General features: G+C 47.2%; 1 protein-coding gene and 1 long non-coding RNA gene across 3 annotated transcripts in view; one reads left to right on the forward strand and one right to left on the reverse strand.

The window, feature by feature from the left end:
* LOC149339626 (uncharacterized) overlaps positions 1–22,983 on the forward strand; it is a 125,715-nt gene that overhangs the window by 60,863 nt on the left and 41,869 nt on the right. The window lies entirely within an intron of this gene.
* Positions 1,835–4,775, reverse strand: LOC149339627 (uncharacterized). Its single transcript, XM_089548328.1, has one exon. The coding sequence runs from the start codon at positions 4,316–4,318 to the stop codon at positions 2,024–2,026; it is 2,295 nt and encodes a 764-aa protein (XP_089404454.1). The 5' UTR covers positions 4,319–4,775; the 3' UTR covers positions 1,835–2,023.

A 22,983-nucleotide genomic window follows, 5' to 3' on the forward strand; every position in this document is an offset into this window, starting at 1 on the left:
ATTTTTTTAAATACATTTCTAGCCGAAAAGGTCAATATTCTTAGCACACAGAATAAGGCATAGCTAGCTGACTGCTGTTTAGGGAGTGGAAGTTGAAACTTAACTGGGTAGAAAACTGCTTACACACCTCTGCAGACCGCACCTTCGCCGCCTGCTAGTTAAGCACTTTTCACTATCATCACCCGCTTAGAGTAGACAGTTGGTTAAGTAGGTTTATCAGCTACATGTAGCGCACTGACGCGAAACCGTGCATGGGCGTCTCGTAAAAGTATGTTATGTATACCACGGCAAGTGAGAGGCAGTTCCATCACTGCCATCGACACGGAGACCACGTGATACACGCCCTCTTGTTCAACCCAACGTGACAACTAAACAATAACTTGTCAACCTAGTTCTTGGAAGTAAACTTCCACTTGGATTTTTTGTCTTTTCGGATGTCTCAATTAACTTGCGTTATACTTTTATAATGACATGTAGTAGCAATTCTTTATATGAGTGTGCACAGCTCCATGTACTGTCATTTGTACATTAATTACTGGTACATAAACTGTTGATGCTAGAAACGCCGCGATAAGTGACCATGGCCAGACAGGATTGCGGCATTAAATCTACAAAAAAAATGTCGGGAATTTTTTCGTCAAAAATAATATTCGGAAAAAAAATCCAAACTTGCATTCTGAAATAAACACCGAAAAAAGTGCGCCCAATTTAAAAAAAAACTTGAAAGCCTAACTCCTATACATTTATTTTTAACTTGCCCAAATCGGCCTCGGGCACCTCTCAAGCTACCCTCATATCAGTTCGTCTGAGGCCCATTTCCTGTATTTCACTGAAAAAAAAAAAAGAAAACTTTCAGTTCGGTATAATGTGACTTTACGGGACGAGGTACGTGTAGCTTTCTGCAGAGGCCAGTATACAACGCAAGTCTTTGCCCAACCTTCAACCAATCAATTAGGCTCATAAGCATTATGTGTACAATTATAAATTAATGCAGGAAGTCAGTCTGCTAAGAGGTGTCATATAAGTTTAAGAACCTTCAGGAGTACCTTCGAACGTAGTTCTTGTCGCGTAAATACAAAAACATTTTAACTTCGCCAAAATCGAAAGGTATCAAATGAGAGCACAAAACTGTAGCAAGGAGTGATATATCACTCCTTGCTCCGCTGCTATAGCTGCTATAGCAGCGGATCGTAACGAAGCGAAAATCGAAAATTAAGGACGTACAACAGGATTCAATCGGTGTTAATCAATAAACTCTGTGGTTTAACGTGACAATGTTTAATGGCGTCAGTAGGGATTCTAAAAGGTGGATTATGAACTGACGACCCCGCTTTGGCAGCAATATTTCTGCAACACATATTTAAAGCCTCTCATTTTCGCGTTCCGTTCATTTCCGAATTTATGCCTAATAACTTGAGGGGGCACTTAATCTCCGCCTTAGAGGGCACGACACGAAAGCGTTAATGGCTGCCTACAGCGGCCTGAGGTCCTCTTTGCATATCACTTCGTCGGGGTTCTGCCTACGTGACCATTTATGCGCAGTCGGTCATTCTCTGGTTTACATTCATAGATCGTGGGGAATCCTTACAAAAAAAGGTTTTAGACAGTCTATAAAGTATCTATAGACTTCTGTCTATAAATTCTATACACTGCCTATAGACGAATCCCAGAGAACAGTCTGTAGGCAATTGAAATGCCATACACAGTCTATAGACAATCTATAGATTTATGGCCATACACTTTACTTAGACTTTTGTCTATAGACAATCTATAGACTATGAATAGACAAAAAGCAATAGGAAGTCAATAGAGTCAATAAGAAGTATGTCAGGGTTCGTACAAGCTATACAGAAAAAAATTCAAGGATATTCAAGGACTTTCAAGGCCCTTCTAGGAGGTTTTCAAGGACTTGCTACGAAGCTGTATTTCGTAGTTTCGAAACACAAAAGTATTTTCAAAAAATAAATATCTTTATTGCACTCAATGTAAAATAACGTATCTGTCAAGACACACCAAGGAAAGTTCAAGAGACCTCCTGAAGCTTTGCCTCAATCTCTTTGTTCAGGTTTAACAATTGCTCAGCCTTAGCCTTTGCTGCTTTTCTCATAGAATTTGATTTGATTATGTAAGTGAGGTCATTGGCTGCTTCCGCCTTTTCAGCATAGTCGTCTGCTGATGCAGTCAGATCGCTAATAGCTGCTTCCAGTATCTTCCTTTTTTTATTGAGGCTGTCAAGCTGGTCCTCAGCACAGCGCTTTTTTGACTGCTTGGCACGTTCTTGTTCCAGCCTTTTCTGGGCTTCCAAGTAAGCACTATAATGATGCCTTGCAGCTGATACCGCCTTCCTCAAATCTTTTGTGATGACAATGTTAAAGATACCACCTGCTTTTTCCACTGCATCGCACACAATTCGTTGCGAGATGTAAGAGAGGCCTTTCAAGTTCTCTACAGAGATCTGTCGGTTTATGCTAAAGCCTCTCTCAACAGTTGCCTGACCATGGCTTAGCACAAGCAAAGATTTTACAACTTTCCACAGCTCTGCATAAGAAGCATTGAACTGCAGAAGTTCACTAAAAAAGGTGTCCAGACTGGTGGCTTTCTCGAAAAGTCGCAGTTGATGTTTTTCTTGCAACAGCTCCGTGTACTCTGCAAGTACAGAGTCTCGATGCTGATCTGTCAGCCTCCCTGCCGCAATGAGTGCTTCCAACACTTTCTTGAGGCCTGCCAGGCACTCATTAGGCCTGCAGCACATTTGTCGAGGGTCAAGCGAGGAAAGGCCTCTAACCACTGGGAACCTCAAGGGGCTCTTCTCAAGGACCTTCTTCGTCACTGCGACTAGGAACTGCTTACACTCCATCTTGAACTGAAATATATCCTTTGCACTTGCATTGCTCTTCTTCAGGATTTGTTCGACTGTGTGACCAACATCCACTTTTTCCAGTGGTGTATGATTCTTTGGGTCCTCTATATCAATTTGCAGCATGCCAGTGATCCCCGTTGCTGAAGACAATGTAGAACACTTGATAAATTTTGTCATTAACTTTCTGACTATCGTCTCCAAGTCTCTTGCCAGAAGAAATAACATCGGTTTGTCAGTTTGGAATTCCATTAGGAATGGCTTCAGTGTGGCAGCAACACTAAGAGCAAAATTCAGCTTTGCCACTACTAATGTGTCCTGAATGAATTCAACAATGTTCTGAAAAGACACACACTTTGGCAGACTCACTTGCTTCTTCCTTGCGGATTCCACAAACTTCTGCACATCACTCCAGAGTTCCAGAGCTCTTTCGATGACAGCCACATTCTCAACCCATCGATGGGCAACATATTTCAGAGGAAATACTGCCTTCCCAGTGAGTGCTGAAAAATCATGCCTCCTTGCAGGGGCATCCTCAAACAGTGCACTCAGACTGGACAAAAGGGTGTCGAGTCCCCACTTGCTCGCTATGACGCCTGCCTTGTAAGCATTGTGCACAGTGTGGAGGCTGCAAGTACCCAAGTCAAGACAGTGGACTTGAAAGTTCTCCTGCAGGTGAGATTGCAGCATCTTGAAAAACTTCAGGTTCACGTTGGGTCCGTCCATTGAGATTTGAAGAATCTTCGCCAGTGGCAACGGTTCTAGTGCACTCAAAAGTTGGTCTTTAATATCCTCAGCCGTTGCGTGCCCCATGAAAACAGATGTGTAGTACTTGGTTACCACCTTTCTGGACGCGTCCCAAAATCTTATGTGCACGTCCATTTGCTTCTCTTGAAGGCATTCGTTAGCAGACTCATCAAAAAGTACGACATAGTTCTCGCACCGCTCTATATCTCGTTGCAGCGATGACAGAAAAAAAGGTCTGAGGCCGTGGCAGGTTATGTAAGCACATTTCTTCTCGCCACATGAGAAGCCTTTAGCGATCTCGCTATCAGGAAACATGCGTTTAAACAACTCGCCTACTTCCGACGACGATCTGTAGGAGCAGTGGGATGTGACTAACTTCAGCGTCCATAAAATTTCCGCATCTGTCACCAGCTCGTTTACCTTGCACGCGATATTGACGTCAGACGACTGCGATGGAGTATCTACGGGTCGCGCGCTCGCGCTAGCGGAAAAATACTCGCGCACCGAACCTGCCGCTGCTCTCTTCATACAGGCGCTGTGCTTTGCACTCTTCATGTGGCTTTTCAGTGCAGACTCGCCCATAGTAACCAGGTCGAAGCACTTCCCGCAAGGCTTGCATTTTGCTCGATGTGGATTCGTAGCATCTGGTGCCACCCAATCCTTGTAGGCGCTGTTACTGAGCCACGTGCTCTGAAATTTGCACTTTCCGGGCATTTCTGCGGATCGCGGGATTGCTGCAGTCACACGCAGAGAACTGTCTGAACGCACGGCTGCACAGAGTAAACATCAGCGTACGCACGTGCAACGCAAAACCACGAGACGCCGAGCCAACGGCCGGTGATGTCGATGGCGATACGGCCGTTCACTTTTGAACGGGCGATCACGCCACCTCAATGTGGCCAGCTGTCTATCGGGCTCCACCAAACTTGTTAAAATTTCAAGAAATTTCGTGTAACGGTCAGTAGAAAACTATGCGCTGAGAAAATAATCATTTTCCCACTTTATGCACGGGTTTCGCACCGATTTTTCTTTGTGTATATCGCGATTTCGATCTCGCACAGGAAATTTCAAGGACTTTCAAGGGTTAAAAAAAAATTAAGCACTTTCAAGGGCCTTGAAAACGCAATTTTCAAATTCAAGGGTTTTCAAGGGTTTCAAGGACCTGTGCGCACCCTGTATGTGGACTGACTACAGACCATTTTTATAAGGGAGCTCACACCAGCCCTGATGCAGTGGTGCATCGGTTAAGCGGTACGCCAATGCCCCGGCAGTGGCTGCCTCAAACAGAGCCGCCACTGGAGCATTTGAGACCCAGGTTGCTCTCCCCGAGCAACTTCTCGCGGCCCATGATTAATTTAACTGTCAAGGTGGGCAGTTCGCTCACAATCCCGTGGGCATGTTGTGATCACGTCAAAAGATCACATGATCTAGCCCTTATAGAAAATGGTCTAAAGACAGTCTGTAGACTTCTTATAGACTATATTGCCTTCCTATAGATATTTCTTTTTGTCTATTCATAGTCTATAGACTGCTTATAGGCAAAAGTCTACTAAAAGTGTGTGTCCATTAATCTATAGATCGGCTATAGACTGTCTATAGGGTTTTTATTGCCTACATACTCTTCTCTGGGACTTGTCTATAGAGTTTCTATAGACTTTATAGACAAGTGCATGGACAGCCTATGGGCTTTCTAAAAAAATTTTGTAAGGGAGGTGGCAAGAGGTTGGGGAGGAAGGGAGGGGTAAAAATATTGATTGCGCTGTAAATTCCCCTTGATCAACACCACAAATAAAAAATGGAAACATTCTCCTGTGTTTTCCTGTAGGTTTCATCGGCTGTTTGTTTCCTTCACATGTTAGCGTCAAAACTAGTTCAAAGTAATCGATAATTTGACCGGACGTTTCTATTAATGAACTGTAAGACATATTCTATGTATCCCGCGTGGTGCATTCAGGTTCGTGCTGTTGTAAAGTGCATTTTCTTTTCGGCGCATTTCCGGGTAACAATCAAGTTTATCCCGATTTTTCAGAAATCTGCTATAGGGGTCCAAGAGTCAGATAAAACACGAAGGGCTCTATGCGCCATATCTGGGATAAAAAATATCAAGAGTGGGGCTTTTTTTTAATCGTCTTACGCCCTTTTGCCGAATGACTGGTTAATAACTTCACAGGTGTCTTGCAAGGCTACCCTATTTGTACTATTATAGTAACATGAAACATGCTGGAGGGAGCGGTCGGCGAAAACGGCTGATCAGGATTTGCATCTACGCCGGAAACGAAGAAACCTTTCTCTGTAACATTAATTTATATAGGTTAATGCAGCTATAACATGAGCTTGGGATTTAGAAACTTGGGTACATTTCTGGTCATGAAACTGAAATACCGTAGTTGGTAGTCGCCTGCTTGAGCCAGCAAGATTGATTTAACTCCGTATAAGTTCGAGTTATTGATTTAAAATTAATAATACATTTAACCCGCTGGGGTTGTACAAACAGTAATGCTTAGAAAAGTTGATCAGCGTTGAAAGAATCCATAGATGGCGCTACGCGTTGGAATGCAAACATGGTACTCTGCTTAAAAATCAGACGTTGTACAAAGATTAAAGACAACAAGGGAAAATGTACTAGGGGATATGGATTGGTAGTCTTTTAAGGCACTGAAAGTACAGAAAATATCGTTTGAGGAAAGGCTACAAAAAAGGGTGAGAAGAGTTGGGCTGCCAATGTCATGAGGTACAGAACCGGAACCGGAAAGAGCGAACTCCGGAAGGATGTTCATGATGATGATGATGCATTTTTATGGAGCAAGGGCGTTGGTGGGCAAAAAGTGCCATGGCACAAGGTGTTTACGTCTGCTCACGGTGGGGTCGAAGAGAGATTTCTCAAACATTTCACCCCAAAAAGAGCCGAGCACCAGGCAAGGGGAAAGCTGATACACCCGTTGTGTCACCGGGTACCCGGCCTCACTGGGGATCGAACCCCGCACCTCCGGCATGCGAGGCGGGTGCTCAAACCACTACTCCACCGATCCTTGCAGTGAAATCCGAAAGGAAACGGTGTATGGTATAACTCAAGAGGCACTGCCCTTTTATTTGAGGCTAGATCAGGATATAACAAGGCAGTATAAAAGTAATTATGAACAAGGAGATGATATTTATGTAGCATGAGGGAGCAGTGTAGAAAACTTTTGACATGATCTGGTAGTCTGCAAAGCTATGTACATCGAGATATCAAAGGTGACGTGGTGAGCCTTCCAGTAGCGTTGGGTTTTAGGAACAGTGAAACCAAGGCCAACACATCAGCAGTAGATAAGAGCACGAGAAGACTAGAGCTTTGGCATCGTGAAAGCAGAGCGGAGTCAATCTTTGAGAATAGCAGCTTTTCCAGAGAGGGGCGGCGAAACTTTTGATACCTCAGAGGAAAATGTTCTGAAGAAAAAAGAATGGAAACAGTTGTTTAACGAGTTGTTCTGTAGGCAGTGTCTTCTGGCTTATTTGCCTCGATTTAGTCTATTTGAACTCGGTTTTTACTACTTTCTTTTGCTTAATTTTATCATATTTGTTATTTTAATATCCTGTTTGAATTCTACGACATCTTTCGTAGAAAAACATCGTTCTACTTTGATAAACTTTCGTCCAACTATACATCGCCATCAAATGAACATAAAACGTGACGTGCGCAAATAGCTCTCCGGGCTGAAGTTTATGCGGCGAGAATATACTGCGGGCGTGGGGACTGTATCGATGTCTTTGAGAACACATGGTCAAATAGTGCATTTCCAAAGGGTGAGCTTACATATATGTTTATAAAACATCAAAAGTTTCCCACGGACCAGGTGTATTGTGCGCTGGCTGATCATTGTACTGCATATAAGACAGAGCTGAAGGAAAAGGCGGAAATATCTAGTATAACGCCAAATTATTCCTGTAGAAACGACCAATTTCAATTGGGTTATCATGTCATTATTCACTACGCAGTGCATTTACGGAATAGGCTCTTATTTTCAGAGCAGTAGACATGTAAAATTTCCGGAAACTTTGAGTGCTGGAAAAATACGAGGAAAAATGTTTTTTTCCCAGAAATAGTGGAAAGATCGGCAAGATACTCGAAACAAGAATATGCAGATAATTTATATCCAAGTATGTAATAAGGGAGTAATTACTCATTGACATCCACCCGAGCGCAGCCTTACGGCTACAAAGGAAAGCTATACATTTTTCTCAGAAACTTCGTAGTTTAAGAAAAATTCGTCCTGGTCCGGGGTTCGAACCCGGGACTACCGCAACACGGGAGCAGTCGCTCTACCAATTGAGCTAACCGGGACGGCAAGCTTATGGTAGGGCGAGAGCGAATTGATCAATAACTCGAAGTGGAAACAGTGTTGGTCAAATGTTTAGGGGAATCCCCGAAGGTGGAGTAGATTTGTAATAAGGGAGTAATTACTCATTTGACCAACACCTCAGCGCTCTTTACGTGGTTCAACCCCAATTATTTGAAACTAAAGCATAATGATAAATAAAACCACTTTCTAGGTTTTTATTTTTTTGGCGCACCGCTCGACCACATCTTCAGTGTTTTGTTTGTCTGTTTGTTTGTTTGTTTGTTTGTTTGTTTGTTTATTTAGGAATATTGTAGCCCTCACTTGAGGGTTATTACAGGAGAGGTTTTTCGTTTAATTTTCGAGGAACAAAAACCTCAGGTACCGACGACACACAATAAAAAAATTGATCAAAGCACTAGTACAGGACCAGCACGGATACAGAAAAATAGTTTCATAATAAAAAAAGAAAGAAAAAAAGCAGCACCAACAAAGTACGCGTACAACAAAGATTCGGGAAATCACAACAGCACGATCATTTGTCAGTTCTCCCGTTGCCTGTAATACAATTCCAAATAGCGCTCAAACTCTGACATTTTGAGCAGCGACAATACATTCCCAAAGACTATTCCACATATTGATGCATGAAGGGAAAAAAGAGTTTTGGAAAGCATCTAGGTAGGTTCTGTAAGGTCGTACTGCGGCACTGTGGTTTAAAGCGCGCTGTGTTTTAGAGGGGGGTGAATATATGTTTCTTTGTTTATTTTTATTCGATTCCTGGTGATTTTGAGAAACAATTTCAAACGTTGTTTTTCTCGTCGTGTTTGGAGCAGTTCCAGATCCCAATATTTCAGCATGTCTGTTACAGAATCTGTCTTTGGATAACGCGAATAATCATTCAATACCTCACTTACGAGCCCTCTAGATCACATTCGTTTTTTTTTTGTTGTTTTCTACCCGCCGGAAAAAACAATGAACAAAGAAGCTTTTCCAAAAATTGTTTTTTTTTTTCGAGCCCTTTCATCACTACATAGCAGTCGTGTTTGTAAGGCACAACAACGTGCTGCGTATACAATCAGATCAAATCACATTTATTGTACAAACATTAAAACATATATTACGAACATCCCCGGAAACTGTACCGATACCCCAGTAAACTGACCGCACACAATCACAACAGCAAATTCACTTATATAGAATGGTGTTAGGTTGTCACTTTTAACAAATAAACACAAATGAAGGCGAACAAAGCGCAGTAAAACGTGTTACCGGTTCAAAAAGGAAATCTTTTGGATTAAAAAATAATAATGTGTCTTATTTCAGTTGCCATGGAAATTATTCCAGAATTGAAAAGAAATAAAGCGTCGTATCGCCGAATATAGGATGAGCCTTTCGAAATATCGTGACCATAAAAAAAAATGGGGGTGCCGTAGTTTCAGACGAACTGAAGCTCTCATCCTTCGAAAACCTGCGTAGCGTGTAGGCGAGCCTTTACGCGATGCTCCGACATCGACGCCTCTTTGTGTTGCGTCTCCGAGCAGAAATTTAAGCTACTTCCATATCAGTCTTTCCGCGCTACTCAAAAAACGTGAGCTGCGGTGTCGCCTCGGAGGAGCCAACCAATGAGGACTCGCGAAGATTTAGATGCCTATGCTTCTACCCTTTTATGTTCGTTCTGACGAGTGAAAGGGTGAAGAGAAGCTCCTTAGCAACACCGCTGAGACATTTTATTTTGCGGGTTTTTACGCTCTTGCACCCGTCCCCTCGTTTTCCAGCCAGATACCTCGTAACCAAGGTTAACAGCAGATCCGTGTTCTCAGCCGTGTTCGCCGTTCGAGACAACCTCGCAGGAGGGCGAGGGAAGCGCAGAACTCGCTGCGCAACAAAACGCGGACGTCGAGGGGTTGAAGGAGATGGATAGTGGGGGGCCGTCTATGCGGCGACATTGATGGATACGCTTCCGATTGGCCCGCGTCGAGCGATCGCTATACGGTCCCCGCGCGAGGCCCCGCCTTCGACGCGAACGCCCTCTCTCTCCGCCTAGCGGTGGCCGCCGGAACTCCAGCTTCGCGAAACTACCACGAGGTGGCGCCAGCGGTACAAAGCGAGGCGACTATGCAACTTAGTCTCAGTGGAGGCATCGTATTCGAAAGGACGGACTGCTTCTCGCGCTGCATGTTTCCTTTAGCTATAATAGGCGGGGGTAATTTGGTATTGTGTCCGCAGTCTATTTTATTCGCCATGCCTGTGCTTTCTCGTTCCGGTGCTTTTGCTGTTTAGTGGGCAATGGCAGTTGCGGAGAGTTCATGATTCCTGTTGGAGTTCCTCATAATGTGTTCTCACCCTAATTATTCTCAGTAGTCTGACATGTTATTTCTGGGTTATTGGCATAATAATTGTCCTTATGTGTGGAAGGAGTCATTTGTAGGTGTAGTTTAATCCTTTTTACTTATCGAAATCAGCCTCTGTCTGCGCTTCACGAATTCGTTAAATGAAGCCCTGCTCATAAGAATGCATAGTTCTGTGAATAACTTAAGGATTCAATTATGGCTGTTTTCTTTTATCCTTCTCACCCTATGGCACTGGCCAAGCCAATGCCACGTCCAACATCCACGTGATGCGTCAGTGGCTGTGGTGAAGGGTCTAGGGATGAATTAGAAGTCTTTTTATGCATTATATTATCAGGTGCGAATTTAAGGGAGGCGCTTTCCCCGTGTCAGAAATATTTTACATAGGAAAATTGTGATGAACCCCATTTTGCTTTCCTTGGAAAAAAAAAAAACTCAAAGAAATACGCGGTTCAAGTGTGGCCGTCCTCTACTCCAGCAGCCCCCACTAAGAGTAATGCATAATACCGCACCTGTATATTGTACCGGCCTCGGTTTGCGCACCGCTAGCCATGCAAACGAATGGCATACAGGAGTGACCTCACGACGTCTTTAAGACAAATGTTATGATAAATGAACAGTTTGCGGAGCAACGTATTCGCAAAGAAGTGTGAATATAAGAATGGCCCGCGATCGCCATCCTAAGGATGATTAAGTCACGCAATTACAAGATAGCCAAGGCGCCGATCACTGACAAAGTAACTGAAGCGGTGATTTATTTCTTGCACACCTGGCCCTGAGCCTTCTTGAACGAATCGGAGCCTGGATGCTCAGTTCCTAGTTCGAGACCACTGCTTATAGACGTGATATTTCAATACTGCTGAAGAAACCTCTCTTTTCGAGCTCTTTCCCTCGTACAGGCTACAGGATTTTACTGGCGCAGGCGACAGGATTCGTCTCTTGGTCGTTATCAGGGCGCCAAGGCTTTACTGGCGCAGTCGACAGCATTTTATGTTGTAATGGTTTATTGAGACGCGAAGGAGGACTTTACCGGATCCTTTTAAAAAGCCCACGCACAGCAAAGGCGTCATTTTGCGACGCATGCAGGTATTGCGAACGCGGAACACATGAGGAAGCACAGGTCTCGACGTGGTTCTACTTCCTGCCTCAGCTTGCGCCTTGCAGCTTGTGCATGCTTTTAATGTAAACACGGCGGCGCCCACGTGTATGCCTGCACATATATACGGTGCCACAAGTGTTGGGCTTTACAGGTGCGCTTCGCATTTATCACTGCGGGTTATACATCAAGCGTAAGTGCTGTTGACTTAAAGCCATACACGTGTATATACACTCATAAACCGAGCAACTCATCACCCCAGCCATCATTAGTGGGAACGCGTATTATATATTGCCTTGTGCAGTCTCGTTTACCGGCTTTAATTCAGGGGTTAAAAAGACAAACGATCCTTTGGCGTATACGCTGCGCCTGGTGAAATCAGATGCGTGTGGAAAACGCCTAGCCTTTGCCCAGCTGTTAACAGTGTGCTTCATAGCTTTAACGCGCATGCACGCTCCGCTAGAAATGTGCGATGAAGCAAAAATATATACAACAAAATGCGACCTCGTGCGTGAATAGCCGAATCCAAAGAAATTGTTTCATTTCTTAACCGTTTTTTTTTTTGTTTTAGCTCCACGCTCCGCCCTCGTATCTGCTAGTCCCAGTTCCATTCGCTCCGGCAAAGTGGGTTAGATCAACTGAGGACGGCCACACTGGCTCGCAACAACGGCGGCCCAGTCGCCGGGGATTCGTGACACTTCTTCCCCAGCTGCTCAGGCCCTGAACACACACACACACGCACACAGAAGCGGAGCAGGAAGTCGTGTGTGCGCATGTGCCTGTATGCACACACACCCCGGCGCACGGGTGAGGCATACATACTCCGAAGCACGCGCTCTCTCTCTCGTTCTCTGGAGAGACCGAGCCTCCTGTTCCAAAGTGCGTGACAGCAGAAGCGAGACGAAGAAAAAAAAAACACAGCAGGGCGTAGTTTGCGCAGGGGGCCAGGTGTTGTTCGCCGGGCGCGCGGGATGTCAGAAATTAATACAAAGGAAGCTCGCCAGCGAGCTGCAGCGCGGCGAAGCCGTGGCTCTTCTGGCGCTGTGCTGCCGCCGCACCGGCTCCTTCTGCTGACGTCTTCCTGCTAGGCGAGGTGCCGCTGCAATCCACCCCCCCCCCCCCCCCCTCCCTACCTCTACCCACCCAATGCCAGATCTTCCACCGCACTACTACACCCCCCCTTCTCGAGGTCCCCACCAAGACAGCGTTTCTGTCGAGGAGAGACCGCATCAAGTGCGCTGTGCCAGCTCTTCTAATTCCTCCACCCCGCTAGAGAGGCAGGCTGCCGGAGACGGCCGCAGATGTGGTGGCGCCTTCGAGCAAGTTCGCCCTCCCCCTAGCCTCCCCCGTTTCGCGAGATGTTTGTTGCGCGCCCGCCGTGGCTGCTGACGCAGTCAGTCGGCGGCAGCTCCCTTTGGCTGGCTCTCCTGCCGGCGAGCTACCGTGGCGGCAGGCTGTGTAGGTCGCGGCCGTGCTTTTAGCTCGAGCGCTGTAAATAAACCCCGGAACGCGTAAGGTTGTTCACTGCATGGTGCCGCGTACCCCTGTCCTCTCTCGGTCGACCTGTGTGCTAAAGTGCTAAACAGGCTAAAGGCTTTAAAATCGAGCGGTCGTTGCCTGTTTGCCAAATGGGGAATAGCAAGTGGTCTAACTGTTTTATCCGCGGCTCAGACGACCGGCTTTCCCGTGTGAAACGACGCGTATCTGTAGAGTTGCGGAATGCAATAAAGCTGATCGACTGCGTTTAAAATGTCGCCCACAGCAATCAATCTGAGGTAGACGCTCTCGGTATCGCCATTGTTTACTGCGCACATTAAAGGGAAAGCGTTTCATGCATGCTTTCCTAAGTCCAGGCGCATGCATGGGACTCCGCCTGCTATGCTCTATTGCTGTTGCTTTCAGCCTGTGCGGCGCATTTTTCAAAATGCGGCTATCACTGTCTCTCAGTTTTGAGTGCGCGTGTGTAGGTGCAGCTGCGCGTTGCCTGGGTGCGAATTTATTTCGTCCCGTACCTGTCTTCTCGGTGACTTTCATGGCACGCATTTTGTCTACACGCCGCCACGGAAGATTCATATCTGGGCGAGCTGTCGCGCTGCAGCGTAGCGCGGAAAGGTGCGAGAAGCAATACAGGACAAAAAAATAATGAATTCGCTTCCTTTAGAAAGCGTGTGGTATCATTCTAAATACGAAAGCAGTAGCAAGGGAGTAAACTGTCCTCTAGCAAGCCCTGGGGTAGATTCACTAAAAACACGGAACACTTACGGCTGGCAGCGGAAAAAGATTCCCTCTTGAAAACATGCGTAATAATAGCAATTGCGAATTATTTCGCCGAGGTTCCAACCTCATATATTTGCTAACCTAGCTGAAGACTTCCGGTGCAACGTTTGAACGCCTCCTCTCATTGTCAACTGCATCAAGTTACTATGCTCTGCAGTCGTCAAGAGTAAGAATTTCGTATATTTAGTGATCGAAATATACTCCAGAACTTGGGCACCATACTCTGCCCCTGAAAGGGAGTGCACTGAACGACAGCTTACACCCTTTTTATTCCCGTACGGGCTAATATTCGTGTTTACAGTCTAGAGCTAGCAGCACATAACACAGGACATAACGCCAAGATAGACGACTTCGAAAGCCAGTAGCATCAAAGACCGCAGCGGTGTAGTGGTTGAGCATCTGCCTCGCATGCGGGAGGTGCGGGGTTCGATCCCCAGTGCCGCCGAGTATCCACCGGTGATACAATGGGTACAAGCTTCCCCTGGCCTGGTGCTCGGGTTATTTAGGATGGAATGCTTGGGAAATTGATCTTTGAACCCTATACCGTGAGTAGAAGGAAACACCTTGTGCCATGACGCTCTTTGTACACAGATGCCCTTGCGCCGTGAAAATCCATCATCGTCAGTAGCATCAGAAGGGGCAATGTATTTCGAGGTTTAAATCGCAATAAATCGGAAACAAAAATGACCGCTGATCGACGAAGATACTTAGGGTAAACCTGGATCTAAAGTGCTTACGACAGGAATGCCGCGCTAATATATGTATAGAAAAATGAAAACCTGGCGATTATTTACATGTTAGCTTTCTTTCCAGTGCAATGGCGTTACGTCCACGGCGCGTCGCAACAGCACCTTATTTGAGCAGCTTTTTCCTTCCAGTCCGCAAACGCTGCTAACGAGTGAAACTTCGTGCACTGCGGGCTTAATACAGTTGAACTTCGTTATAACAAAGCTGAAGAGGCCCGGTAATTACTTCGTTATAGCCGCAGCTTCGTTATAGCCTGTGCTGACCGAGCTTCCAAGTGGAATCGTCATTCCTTCGTTATATCCATTATTTCATTACAAACCGTTTCGTTATAACGAGGTTATGCGTATATGCACGAAGGGCGTATAGTATATATGGTGATTCACTCGAGACTACAGCACCCTGAAGATATACTTTGTTGAACAGAAGGCGTCAGGAACCCATCTTCCCCATGTAATCATTTATTTAACCCATACTGATAAAGCCGAGACCGTGCGCGTGAGTACTGTTGCCTCAGAACAATTAACCAACAGCGAAACCAAGCTCGCTCTCCTAACCTTTAACACTCTCGCCAGCTATGTTCTAGCCCTTTATCTGACTGCTAGGCATTCATCACTGTTTCCAAGCGCTAAGTAAGTTCATCAGTTTATCAGAGCGTGCACGCGAGAATCTTCACTTCTCGTCCCGCGTTGATTGGGAAGGGGGAAGGATTGTTATCTCCGTAATGAACAAATCGCGCTCCGAATTCGGTATGGACAACCGCGTACACGCGGGCTCACGCACAGAAGCAATTTTCACTTAGCGCTGCTCATTGCCGCTCCGACACCCCTACGGCACAATTTTTGTCCTTGTTTTCATTGCCTTGAGCGGTGTGCCTCGCGCTTAAGATGCAGATCACAGCGCTGAACGCTTGACTGCGGATAACACATTTGCATGCTGTTCCCGCCGTCGCCTTCCTTGTTTAGTTTTGATAGTTAACCGATACAGTATGCAGAGAGATGGCGCATATAATGGGAAAAAGAAACTATCACGCAGGGTCAAAGAAGCACAAAAATAGTCCCTAGAATCACGGCCGCCATTGAAAAAAAAAAAAAAAGAATCTACCACCGAAGCGTTGGCAACGATAACGTAGCACACGCTGTTGATGCAGTGTTGCGAAAGGGGGGGGGGGGGGGGGGGGGGTTGAAGGGAGAAGAGTGCCAACCTGTAAACATCGTATTCCAGTCTTGTTTTGTTTTGTTTGTTCCTTTTTTCGATGGAGGGGGAAGAGAGAGGGAGTTGGGGCTGAATGCGTTCGGGGCGACGCGTCCGAAACATGCAAAGAAAGGCAGCGTGGATCACGCCGCCGCTGTGCCCAGCCCACCTCGAGCAGCCAGTGCTTGCCATCGTCTCTGGCGAGGTGGCAAGCAGGCAGGCAGGCATGCACGAACGCATGCATACATGCATGCATGCTAGCCGTGCCCCGCTCGAAGAATGCGCTCGGAGACGCCCCTGGCGGAAGAAAAGAGAAAAGAAACTCGAGCAGGGGCCAGCAGAAAAGCAGAGGCGGCGGCCGCGTCGCCTCGGTCCTGCCGCGGTTCTAAGCCAGCGAAGAAGCAGCCTTTGTGCGAACAGCAGCAGGGGCATGCATGCCTCGAAGCAGCGGCGCGGCCGGTCCGCGCGCGCGTAGCAAGATGGCCGCCGCATGAGTGACGCAGGCACGCCATTTATCACGCAGCCCTCCCTCCTTCCCCGACCGAGGAACGTCGGTCTCCGGCGCCGCCGCGGGGCTCTCTTCTTCCTGAGCGCTCGCACAGGGCGGTGCGTCGTGGGTTCTGCGCCGTGGGTTCCTTCGGCGCCAACCAGTTTCTTTCGTGCGCTCACCCTTAGCCGGCATTTTTTTCTTTTTTCTTTTTTCAGCGAGCACACAGATGCGCGAAGTTAGCTGCTGCACGCTCGTGTGATCCACGTTGTAAACGCGGCTGGAGCTTGGCCGCGAGCCTTGTTGGAGGAAAGTTTGTCGAGGGAAAGGAAAAAAAAAAGGAAGCACGGAGTAACAGAGAGCGAAACATTTTATGATGACACTTTGTTGCACCCTTACGAGCGCACCTGTACTAGACACGTGCGCCTGGCCCCGCCCCTTTGTGCATATGCGTTTCGGTCTCGTAACCACGCCATCAAGGTGAAAAAAGCGGAGCGGGAAAGTCGCTATGTGATTCAAGGTTTTGAAGGACACTCACTTGCGCAAACTTTGTCTTCGAGTTACGGTTACAAAACCAAAAATAGCCATCCTCTGTGCTCATGCTGAACGTAAGCAAGAAGACGGTGTTTCTGAAACAACAACGATCTGATTTTATGCGTGACTAGCAATGTTATTTTCAAAACAGATTGGTGCGACACGTTGTTTTAAGGATTTGCTGTCGCTTATGATTAAGGTCGTAGCTCCGTGGGCATTTTCATTGCAAAACCAGTGTGGATATCTTACTGCAGTAGCACACATTGAAGCATTATTAGAGACGTTTCCAAACTTTGCGTTTGGTGTACCATATTCGGATACAAATCAGGAAAAAAGCGGCTTTTTGCAGTCAAAGGACCCCTTCCATGCAGTGGCGTCGGCCAATTCTCATAACCTACTAGTGTGACAATGCAAGGAGTGACAGTTGAAAGAGGATAGTCCCTTTACTGCATTGTTGGGAACAGTCCCCTCTCTGCGTTGTCCGCCACTCCCTGCATAGTCGTTCTACCCACTCTAGCAGGCTGTAGAGAATCGGCCGACGCCATTGGCTGGAAGGGGATTCTTAGACGGAGAAAAGCAACGTTTTTGTATTGACTGCCTTCGACTTTACCACTGTTCGCATCAAACGCCTGCCATAAGATAGCCCCGTTCAAAGCAGTACATGTTCCCTCAGCGCGCGTACCTGAGCTCTCCATTGCGTTTATAACTACATTTAAATAAGGAAACAGCCGTGCGGCTTCGGATGGATTTATTTGTTGAAGCGGAGTTGCAGTGAACGCTTTATACACGCAAAAGAGCACTGTAATTAATTCTGTAGATCCCATGCATTCTGTCCACACAATCTTCGTTACAGACTTTATACATTACTTAATGCGCCCGCCGCGTCTTGGTCGACGAGTGGGAAAGAGGGTAAGCTTCTGGTTTACTTGGGTTTCCAATCAAAATTTAAAAATTTAGTTTTTCTTTGGGAGTGAATTTGTTGACCAATAAAGTTGTCAGCGTTGACAGTAGTCCACATTTACCTACTTCGGCGTTGTTTCGAGAGCCAGACAGGCTAATCGCTCTCGCTTCAATTTGTTACACGCGTTTAACAGGTGATTGATCATGAGCAAATTTTTTTACATGCCGACACCTGAGAACTCCGCTAAAGAGCAGACAAAGGAAACAGCCAGAAAGGGTATTAGGCCTAACTACGCCCTAAACGAACCACTCTATTCTTAAACTTTCTATTCACACGGCGCAGGACGTGCATACAGAACTAGACCTCGTCCTCACCCCTCACTCTGCGCTGGCAGACCTCCTACTCACTGTCGGAACGTGCGTGCTCTTTGCAGTGGTTCGGTGTAGCACACTTCACAAAAATCAATCAACGGCCGCTGTCTACAGGGTATATATATATGTATACCTGCACCTCGTACACCAGAAAGAGTTCCTTAATTCTGTGTAGCTCTACACGGAGCCTGAGACAAGTCGCCTCGTTGAAAGTCTCGCGAAGAGCATGAACGGTGCACGGTCGTTTTTCTTTCCTTCCCTTCCGACAAGACGGCGGCTGGCTGCCTTCTGGCACCGTTCCCGCCCTCTGTAACCGCAAGACGGGGAGCCCGAAAACTGGAACGTTTAGAAGACGTAACAAAACCGGTTTATAACGCGCCATTTCACGCACGAGATTTTCACGCTCGTAAACAGGGAAATTTTAATTCAAGCTGCTCTACCTTTGCACGCGTCGGCCCCCCTCCTCCCCCCCTGTCCCTCATCAAGCGTTTTCAAAATGCACCGAGCAACACACGTGGTCGTGTTTGGCGGGCTCTCCGCGGTAGGGCTGGGTAGAGAAGTGGGAAGAAGCCAACACGGTGCTTCTAATCTCGTCGCTCATGCATTTTTGAAGTTCCGGCACCATGCGACGGCTGAGGATTTACCGCCGGTTGTGCTTGGGGCGCTCGGAGGCGGCGATATATTTTGGTCGGTTCTCTCAAAACACGGGATGCTGCTGGCAGGGAGCACTGTAAAGCGTGTCGGCCTCGAAGGGTTGTGCACCGGGGCTTCCCGGCAGGTTCACCGTGAGCCACTATCTTAACTTGTCAAAACGCCGCTGGTGAAGAGTGCCGGAGTGGGTACGCGTGAAAGATTAAGCAAGGGGAAGCACTGGGCTTTCACTTGGCTTGTCAATTAGTGAAGTCAAGACCGCAACTGACTGCGGGAGCGTATCTACTGTGCACATGCCTTGCATGTGCCAATAGCTTTCGTCGATTGTCTTTTGCTTGATGCCACGCAAGGAGGGTAGAACACAGCAACAGATACTCCTCAAAGAAGGCACTTTCAGTCACCTGCGAATTCACATTAGGGGACTAATCGTGACGTCATGACAATCAGTCAATGCCATTGGATAGAGGGATGCTGCTGTGAGGGGCATTGGTCGCTGCGTTCTTGAGGCGTATCCGACTGTGGTCGATTTAGACCACTTGCGGCTTGCACTCGGTATCGGCTTGCGCGTGGGACAGTATAGCATTGTGAAGAGTAGGAGAAAGAATGTCGGCGTTCAGCGATTATATATCGTAGGCATTTATCATATACGCTAAAATGCGATTGTCTGGAGAACTAATATATCCAATGATGCCTGTATATTTTATGCAGCATTTTGCGAATGCTGGCGGCAGTAATCCGAGCATTTGATTAGAATAAAAACTGTGGGGTTTAACGTCCCGAAGCTGCCTATGGACTATGAGGGACGCCGAACAGCTCATCACAAATATTGCTTTGTTGAAGCGACACATATCTTTCAAAATATATCAGCTGAAGTTACATAAATATATATGTGCGAATGGCTTCGAAATTAAGGGATGGTTTCCGACGTCGGTCGCCAGAGGACACCCAACGTCTTCTTGTTTGGGCGCGAAGAGACGTTCACTGTAACACACCAAGAAACAGCAACTAGCCCAAATTCAAAGCACATATAGACACCTAATTTTACTGCGTGTTTTCTTCTTTCAAATGATGCTTCAGACATCAGAATACATGGATCACCATGTGGCTTTGCCCTACGGCCGCTAAATACTATGCAGTTGAATTTCTGGTCTCATGTTTCGGTTTTATCAACCGAACGAAGGCTGTGACGTGTAGTCGATGTTTAGGCCACGTGATGCACGAAAAAATGGCAATATAACTGCTGATGCATAGTTCTAACTCACTACAGCACTTAAACCAGCCTTCCTCAATAGATAGAATGGCGACAAACGACGTATCAGCTGTTATATTCACGTTTTATTTTATGCCTCACGTCACCTAAACATCAACAGCACATCACAGCCATCCTTCGGTCGATGAAACCGAAACAGAGTCAAGAAGAAATTCAGTTATAAATTATTTAGTGCTCGTAGGCGAATACCACGGGGTGCTCCGTGTATACCAATGCCTAGCGCGTCGTTTGAAAGAAGAAAACACGCAAGCAAAAATTTGATGCCTATAGTCCTTTAACTGTCTTCACGAGCGTCTTCGTTCGTTTTTAGCCCCATGCAAGACCGAGACATCCTCAACGGTACGCACGCAAGTCTCCGTTCAAATCAACTTAGTGGTGAAGTTGTCATTAGGATAGTGCAAATCGAATGAGGTGTTGCATTCGGACGGCATATACAACTAGCCACTGGCTGCAGTTCAAACACGAAGGCAGACCATTTGATCCAACATATCTTCTGTCAGTTCTTGCGTCAAGTGCACCGTGCAAGTGCAGGCTGAGGTTACAAGCTATGTCGTATACAACTCAAGAACGAGAAGGCTTTTCCCCGACAAAGGACCTCCCTTCCAGCCAATGGCGTCGGCCAATTCTCGTGAGCCTGCTAGTGTTACACTGCAGCGAGCGGCGTGACAGTGGAGTGGGCGACTGTCCTTGACCATGGAGGGGATGGTACTACCCCCTTCCATCTGCCACTTTCTGCATTGTTACGCTAGCAGGCTTATGAGAATCGACCATTGGCTGTAAGTTGGTTCTTTGGCGGGGAAAAGCCGCTTCGTTCTTCAATTGCATCCTACTATGGAGCGTATGATTTCTGTAAACATTATAGGCTGTGGCGAGCTTCTTTGGGGCTTCCTCCTGCAGTGTTATCAGAATCAGGCTGCTAAACTGTGGTGGGCTAGCCGCCGCAAATAGCGTTAAGAGCGCTCGTAAACCTCTACAAAACACAGCAAAAGGAGTCTAGCTTTCTGAGAACTGGCGTCTGAATTCTACTTTGTTCTTGCTGCTTCGTGCATTTAGTTTAACAGCTCCTGGCGTCGCTCTATAGTGTTCTATTTTGGCTGTGCGTTCGCAGTCTGAACTCAGTCTGTTTAGCTTGCAGTTAAGTAGGCTAACCTCCTTTCCTGCAGTGTCGATTTGGCGGAAGTTCTCATGCAGTAGCGCGGGAAACCCCTTCGGGGCTGTTCGGAACCAACATTGGAAAGCCCTGTGCGATGCATTTGCTGAGAACGCACCAGGCGGTCTCAGGTCGCCTCATATATCTTCCCGCCTCTACCAGGGCAAGTTCTCACCACGCACGCCGGTGGTTCGCGTGCGTCTGTCAATCAGTTTAGCGCACTTCAGGCCTGTTACGCTCACTGCTGACATCACAGCTCCGCACGAAGCAACGGATGGATCGTCTAGCAGCAGCATATAGCAGGAACTTTACTCCTTCCTGTTACGCTTACGAAGAACAAGCAAACGTTTTTTTTTTTTCCTTCTTCTTCTGTGCCTCCGGGCAAAAGTCCTCAGGCTGCCGTCGCTGCCCTGCCTCTCTCTCTCCTTTCCCCTCCCTTTCTCAATACCGGCATTGCAGCGCGTCGGTGCTTTGGTTGGTGTGTGTGCCCGCGAAAGGGGGGGGGGGGGGGGGGGGGGGGGGTCTGGCGGAGGAAGTGGGCACCCCCGTCGCGCCGCCGCCGCCGAGTAGTGGTGGATCGCTGGTGCGCGCCGCGATTGTCGGCTGCTCTCACGCTTCGAGGGACGGCATCGAAGGCGCGCTCGGTCCACGCAGGTCGATTTAAAACGCATTAAAGGGGACCCCCCTTCCTCCTCCTCACCCCCCTCCGTTCCAGGAAGGAACGGGGAGGAGACGATCCGTCCCTGCGCGCACGAACAAAACAAAGCGAAAGGAGACTCCGCGGCTGCCGCCTCTCTGGCCGGGAGAAAAATGGCGACAGGTGCCGCTGCCGCGCTGAGAAGCGAGCGGCCCCCTTTGCCGCGCGTGCGTAAGACCGAGCGGGCTCCGGTCTCTCCTCCACTGACAGCCTCGAATGGAACCACCACCACTGCGCTCGGACGGGCCTTGCTTGCGCGAAGGGCATGGCTCTCGCGTGAGCTAGTTTCGAGTCGATGCCCGAAGCGCGCTGTGTACGCTTCAGGAAGCGTAGTACAGTGTGGAAACGAGCTTTGTTCTTTCTTTTTTCGTTTATCCCTTCGTACACCTTGTACTCAGTGCAGGGCGTTGTCTCGAAGCGTTTTCAAGTAACCCTCCCAGGTTCGATGCCTTCTACACAGACGATGGCGGGACGATAGCCTGTCATTAAACTTTTTTTTTTCCTTTCATTGTTTAGCAGCGACATTGTCTCTTCATTTGGGTCCTTGCTTCGTTAGCGAACCTCGCGTCATATTGTAAAGGCAGTGTTCTGAAAGAGCAGTTTTCGCTCCTCTGTATGTGTAGCGTGCTCATTAAGCCTGGCGATAACTGTACAGGCAGGCATGGCATAGCCTTGTCTTGAATCGCCAAGGTTTTAGACCCTCGACTGTGGGCGCTGCCGATGTTGGTAACATTTAGGCGTGCAACTCTGTCCGTTCGTAACATACCTCATATACCTCGTCCCTATAATGTCACTATAGACGACAGCCGTTGACATGAATGCCACTACTGTGAAGACCTAACAGCGTATGGAAGAATGAGAAAAAACACAAAGTTGCAATTGTCCAGGTACTCTCCTCAGTAGTTTTGTCCGACCTATACGCCACACAGAGTCTTTGCCAGGCATTGAGGTCTACTTTTGTCACCTCGAGAGCCGTGTGCTTCATTTCGCTGTATTCTGTTACCGAGCCTGTAGCGATAGGGTTCGCGTAAATAGTCGCAGGTATGGCTCTCAATTATTTATGATTGCTTTTATGACGGCAGGAACAAAGTGTCCCGGTAGCAACTATGTACGTCGATCAGCCGCAAATCAAAACGCTGCTATCGCAGTTTGGATTGCTCGAAACGGAGATTGATTTCGCGCGCTATCAATATCGCCGTAAGCGGTATTATAGATAAACGTGCCGAAGATTGCTTAGCGAGACTTCAAGAAAATTGATTGCCTGGCATCGTGGAATGAGCTTGCGAGTCATCATTCATTGTAACTATTTCAGTTACCATAACTCAACCACTTCGAAACGTATA

Source organism: Amblyomma mixtum, chromosome 6 (assembly GCF_055824585.1).
Source record: "Amblyomma mixtum isolate Tamu chromosome 6, ASM5582458v1, whole genome shotgun sequence".
In the NCBI taxonomy this organism is placed as follows: Eukaryota; Metazoa; Arthropoda; class Arachnida; order Ixodida; family Ixodidae; genus Amblyomma; species Amblyomma mixtum.